We start from the raw sequence: 6792 nt of genomic DNA on the forward strand, positions 1-6792 counted from the left end.
TCTCTCTCTCTCTCTCTCTCTTTCTTTCTATTTCTCTCTTGCCTTCCGTTCCTGTCTACTCTCCTATCAATTAAATTTAGTCAATTACCAATTAAAGGCCAAAAATGACCAAAAAACAATCTTACAAAAGAACCAATATTTTGGGGTTGCTTCTTGCTTGTACGATTTACAGCACAAGTTATCTGAGAATCTTTTTTATTTATTTAAATCTAAACAAAATTGTTGCTATAACTGTAATTTCCCTGACCTAATTGATCAGAAATGTATTCCAATACCTTGTGAATCGGAATTGAATTGTTTCAATTCTGCTTGAGGTTTCTAACATCACAGAGTACGGTCTAGACCTGCTCTTTTATGAAAAGCGCAATGAGATAACTGTTGTTGTTATTTAGATCTATATAAATAAAATTGAATTGATTTGGGACATCACTGGCGGTACCCAGCCCTAGTGTTTTTAATATTTTTAATATATTTACTCCAATGGAGCTCTATGGCACATAGAAATACGATACATATCAGAGTTTGGATATACATGTCAGTAGAACCAATTCATTGCTGGTCTGGGTCTCGTGATATTTACAGCTATTTGTTGTAATGCACATTAATCCAAATTTAACTTCCTTTTTTTAAATGTCACATGAATTACATTTACCATTGTCTGTTACAGTATTATATACTAACAGGGTTAGTAAAAAATTAATTTTCAATATTTTGGGCCTTAAAAAATCTTAAATTTTATTCTTCAATCATTTTAAACAGGTCTTAATTTTCCTACATTAATGTAATGCTACCTCTAATGCTCCTGCAGCGCTTTAGAACATTTTATTTTTTTATTCCATGAAGTTGTAGTTCTTTCTTTGGCTATTCCAAATATAAAATGCTGTATTACAACTACAAATGAGACCAACATGCCACTTATTTTGCAGCCAATCAGCTTTCGTGTTATTGGTCTCTTTTGTATTATAACACAGACATGAAAAGGATTTTATTTGTTCAAATTTTGTTTCTAATGGTCATTAAAAGGTCTTTGAAAGTCTTAAATTTGACTTGGTAAAACATGTAGAAACCCTGAAAACCTGAGTTCTTCTCTTGTTTGTTGCACTGCAGTTAAAATACTAATAGTTATTTGGTCAGTCTTAGCACATTTAAATAAGCAGCTTTTTAACTCATATTTAATTAGCCACTTGTCTCCTGTGTCTATAACAGGGAACTCAAATCTACGACGCCAAGCGTGGCGCCCTGGTGGACCTGGGCATCCTGGACGTCATGCAGATTTTTGGGCGCGCAGGCCGTCCCCAGTTTGACAAGTACGGCGAGGGCACCATCATCACCACCCATGAGAAACTGAGCCACTACTTGACCCTGCTGACCCAGCAGAACCCCATCGAGAGCCAGTTCCTGGACAGCCTGGCTGACAATCTCAACGCCGAGGTCAGTCTCCATAACCATGGTTGGACAGGATTAATGCTAGTCTTTTCTTTATTCTTCCAGTCTAGATCCAAAATTGCTTTCTTTCCTTTCTGAATCCTGAATGGCTAGTCCAAGCGATGTTTGACAAAACTCTTACTCAAAAAGCAATATTACAAAATGACATTTTAGACATTTATTTACTATTTTATTCATACATTACGCTGCTTATGTTCAAAGTTAATTAAATAGCTTGCCAGCTTACTTACTGGAGTTCCACAACTCGCATATAGTCTACACCAGCCTTTCTCAATCTTTGTGTTGAGACTGCAGTATCCTGGAGTGTCCGCTAGATGGTGACAGAGACCGCTGATGTTAGTGGCTGTGTGTGTGAGGAGTCTTTCTCTCTTCTCTCTGCTGGATTCAGATTGCTCTGGGGACGGTGACCAACGTGGAGGAGGCGGTGAAGTGGCTCAGTTATACCTACCTGTATGTTCGCATGAGGGCCAACCCACTGGCATATGGCATCAACCACAAGGCTTTTCAGGTGGGTTTTTTCAGGGTTTACTTTGACAACATGACAATAAAAATACTTAAGACAAGACAAGATAAATTACCAAATCTCAATCAAACATCAATTTGAACTTGTTACTGATTGAGCCGCTTGTGGCAAATATTATTTTATTATATTATTATTCTGTTGATTTGATAATTTGTGTAATTTTAGTTTGGGCTTTTTTGTCTTTTCTTTTCAGTATTTTAGCCTCTTTCTATATTTATTTAAGTTTGCATTGGAGAGTGCACAGATGAGGCCCCTTTGAGGATTTTTTGCATCTCCCCATCATTTCTTTTATTGAATATGTGTACATTAATCTGTAGTATTTTTATTTGTGTAAACAAATACACTCAATAAATAGTTTCAGAGTTTTTATTTGAAGTGTTTTCTTCAAGGAAGACTACAGTTGTACCTAAATAAGTTCTTATAGAAGAGACGTATGTGGATAGATAAGACATGATTGAGTTAATTGATGGCATTTTCAAATTAATTATTCAAAAAAGTTTAGATTAACTTGTGTAAATATATCACTCCCATATGCTAGAATGTAATTGGTCGATTAAGCATTAAGCATTTACATCTTCGTTTGCCAGATGGATCCCTCCTTGGAGCTGTACAGGAAGGAGCTTGTGGTGGAGTCAGGCAGGAAGCTGGATAAAGCCAAAATGATCCGCTTCGAGGAGCGCACTGGCTATTATGCCTCTACTGACATGGGCCGGACCGCCAGCCACTTCTACATCAAATACAACACCATAGAGGTATGGACTCACTTTCTTAACAAAAATGAACCTAATCACACATCAGAAGAGACGCTCAGGGTGTGGGCAGTGTTTCCTCTTTGGATTTGTTTCTTGCGATTGTAATTGCAATCCGTTGCAGCAGCTTGGCCGCGGTGCTGTATGATGATGTAGTATTTAGAGCAACAATGGTAGCGAGTTCTATGAAACTCCGCATATGGAGGTTTGTTGGAGTGGTGGATGGGTCAAACATCACAGGACTTTCACCCAGGAGACCAGGGTTGGTGTTCTGTTCTTGGTGTCACTGAAACGTACATTCTTTAACCCCACCCACCATCTTTTCCCTGAACTGTCTTGTTGTTTTGCCGAATGTCAGTACGTCTTGACCCAGAACGTCAAAAAGTGACGCCAAGAGTCCCAACCAAGTGCGTCTAAATATGACGCCAAAGGGCTAGACGCAAGTCCCGAGAACATTAAATAATGATGCAGAGAGTCCCGACCCAGAGCGTCAAATAGTGACAACAAGAGTTCCGACCTAGCCCGTCTAAATACAATGCCATATTAGACTTTTTGCTTCAATAACAAACGCCAAAGGCACCTGACCAAGCATCTCTTTTTGACTAACTGGACCCAGGGTCCTGTCCAAGAAATTAAGATGATACAATTTAAGTAAAGAAACAACGAGTGAAAAGAATTTAAAGGAACTGATGAGAAGACCACAAACACAGTTAACACATGTTTACTTACAAAGTCACAGTTTTGAGTATCCTGTACCCTTCAATCAAAGAAGGAAACGTAGAACAGATATACTTATGAGATTGTAACCTTGGAAATTAATGTATCTGATTCATCTTTGTTCATTTCTTGTGCATACATGCCAAATTTAGTGCGCATCACTGCGTCAGACATAAGGACTTGTCCTGGTACTTCATTAACCCCTTGTATTTCTTTTCTCTCCTTCTGTGAAGACCTTCAATGAACTTTTCAACTCTCAGCGAACAGAAGCTGACATCCTCAGTATTGTGTCCAGGGCTGAAGAGTTTGACCAGCTTAAGGTGAGAGGTCTTCATGTATAGTATCGCGTTCAATTTGTACTCGGACGTCGGATTTTCCGAGGTCAAAGTCGCACCTCAGAATTCTGACTTAGTCATCCTTGCAGTTCCCCGAGCTCAAAATCCAACATGGATGCCCCGTGCATCAACAGTAATGAAAGCTGTAGTAACATGCTGTTATTAGCACTTCTGTCTCATTTGTGTCTCACTAAATCATTTGTACACACAGTCCTATCCAACTTCTATCTGCGGACTTGTTGTTGTGTTGTTTGTATGCACATTTGTTTTTTTAGGTCTGTTATCATCTGGTATTACTGACAATGGCTAACCCGGCTAGTACCTAACCCAAATGAAAAATTTGACTTGTAAATGGAATGCATTCAACGTGGGTGTGACGTCCTTCCTACCTCCGGTTTCTGAGTTCCGAGTTAAATGGAACGCACTATAAGCTACAACAACAGCTATCAGAGCTTGAATCAAGCACTGAGATCTCACCCACATGTCTCCATCTTTAAACAGAGTTATGTTCCCAAACGCAAGTCTTTAATTTTAAACATGTAGTCACACAAATTATTTATTAAGTTTACATCAGGATAGCTCAGCAACGGGCCCCGGTTGGACTCCGACCTGCGGCCCTTCGTTGCATCCCCCCTCTCCTTTCATGTCTTCAGCTGTCATGTCAAATAAAGGCCTTAAAAATGCCAAAAAATATAGTCTACATCAGGTCTAACCACCGTAAATGTATGTAATGCACTTATCCACTTGAAACTCCATTATACTATGAAAATGTCAGTGCACCGTGTTGGGGATGTGTGTCGGCAGGTTCGTGATGAGGAGATGGAGGAGCTGGATCAGCTGCTGAGTAACTACTGTGAGCTGCCGGCCGCCGGCGGGGTGGAGAATGGCTACGGCAAAATCAACGTTCTGCTTCAGACGTACATCAGCCGAGGAGAGGTGGACAGCTTCTCTCTCATCTCAGACCTATCGTATGTAGCACAGGTGAGGGAAAAGGAACAACACTTCCACCACACAAACACACGATGACAATGAGATAAACCAGTTAATAAAACCCTCAAAAGCAAATTGTTAAGTTTAGTCTGTCCAATTAATTAAGTGACTAACAGTTGGAAATTAAGTTACCAGTTGACATGTCTTGGAAGAAAAACATGCTCTGGTTTATTGGCATTTCTTTAAACCAATCACAATCGTCTTGGGCAGCGCTAAGGGTTTCAAATGCCAAGACAAAGATAGCAGAAGGTCTTGGACATCTGGCAGATTTTCCAGCAGCACCTGAGCAATCCTGAAAATATAGATTACCTTTTTTTGTGTCCAAGTAAGAGGCAAAGTCAATGAGCCACTTGTATTATTTACAGTTTTATTTTGGATTGAGATACAGTACATAGACACTTTGGATTTGGCTGTTAAACACAACATTGTGCTCAGTGTTTGTTGTTGTTTCCCAAAGCAAAGAGATTTTGAGAACAGCAACACACAGCAAGCGGAAGGTGAGGGACATCCGGCAGGTGAGCCACTTGCCGGATGTCAAGCAATTATCCGGAAATTTACTTCCGTTGACCCGGACTTTTCTCCCCAGACTTCAGGACTTCTTGTGTCCAGCAAGCCCTCTCGGTCTCACACAGTTTTTAAACAGAGCACAGACAGATTTCAATAACCCACTGCCAGAGTGCATTCAGACCTCTCCAGACAATCAGCTCCCATTAACACCTGACCAAATCAATCACAGCATGACCAGACTTGAGCAGTCTATCTAGCAAGCAACACTGTCACATGACCTCTCCTCCAAAACTGACACAAGCAATCCATCAGTGCACAGCTGTGGACAACCTGGACGTCTGAACCCAGCCAGACCTCGTCCTGATCACACTTGATTAATCACCAGTATACAGCATGATGTACCAAACAGCTGCTGTCAGGGACTCCAATACAAATGTGTTTCAGTTGTTTTGTTCCGACTTTAAAGTTTACTGTTAAGGGGGTTTCCTCTCAGAAAAGTCACAGACTGATGAATGCATTAATGTAGAGCCCAAAAGCTTCCGGGATCACAGGATCATAGACTGAATTGCGAAATTCTGAATTTTTAAAAAGCTATCAGACATATTCCATACATTATACTACGTTAAGTCAGTGCTAAAAGCTAACTGGAGATTGGAAAATATGACTACATCTGATTTGAATTGAATTGAATTGAATTGAATCTAAATTACCAACCGAGCCGTAAAAAAACTGCATTACTGAAATACATTAAAATGGGCCACCAGGCTTGCAATACATGTTGGGACACACTGGTTAACTGCTGCTGTCTACAATTGCAGCACTAGGGTGATTTATGGTTCTGCGTTAAACGGACTCCGTGGATACGTATGTAGGTACGTGTAGACACCGGACCCTACGCTATACCCTACGCTATACCTTACGTTATACCTTACGCTATACCCTACACTATACTTTTTGCTATACCTTACGCTATACCCTACACTATACCCTACGCTATACCCTACACTATACCCTACACTATACCTTTTGCTATACCTTACGCTATACCCTACACTATACCCTACACTATACCTTTTACTATACCTTACGCTATACCCTACACTATACCCTACGCTATACCCTACACTTTACCTTTTGCTATACCTTACGCTATACCCTACGCTATACCCTACGCTATACCTTTTGCTATACCTTACGCTATACACTACACTATACCCTACACTATACCCTACGCTATACCCTACGCTATACCTTTTGCTATACCTTACGCTATACCCTACACTATACCCTACACTATACCCTACGCTATACCCTACACTATACCTTTTGCTATACCTTACGCTATACCCTACACTATACCCTACACTATACCTTTTGCTATACCTTACGCTATACCCTCACTATACCTTACGCTATACCCTACACTATACCCTACACCAGACCTGGGCATCTTACGGCCCGCGGGCCACATCCGGCCCTTTGTGCGCCCCAGTCCGGCCCGCGTGTTGCCAATCATAAATTACAA

At 40.5% G+C, this 6792-nt stretch overlaps 1 protein-coding gene across 3 annotated transcripts in view; it reads left to right on the plus strand.

Moving 5' to 3' along the window:
* Positions 1-6792, plus strand: part of ascc3 (activating signal cointegrator 1 complex subunit 3) — a 263454-nt gene that overhangs the window by 150519 nt on the left and 106143 nt on the right. For all 3 annotated transcript variants that reach the window (XM_032519352.1, XM_032519351.1, XM_032519350.1), the window contains 5 exons: positions 1207-1431; positions 1835-1954; positions 2557-2721; positions 3669-3755; positions 4575-4751. In XM_032519352.1, the coding sequence (XP_032375243.1) occupies positions 1207-1431; positions 1835-1954; positions 2557-2721; positions 3669-3755; positions 4575-4751 (774 nt within the window). The remainder of the gene's footprint in view (positions 1-1206; positions 1432-1834; positions 1955-2556; positions 2722-3668; positions 3756-4574; positions 4752-6792) is intronic.

This window comes from Etheostoma spectabile, chromosome 6, assembly GCF_008692095.1.
Source record: "Etheostoma spectabile isolate EspeVRDwgs_2016 chromosome 6, UIUC_Espe_1.0, whole genome shotgun sequence".
In the NCBI taxonomy this organism is placed as follows: domain Eukaryota; kingdom Metazoa; phylum Chordata; class Actinopteri; order Perciformes; family Percidae; genus Etheostoma; species Etheostoma spectabile.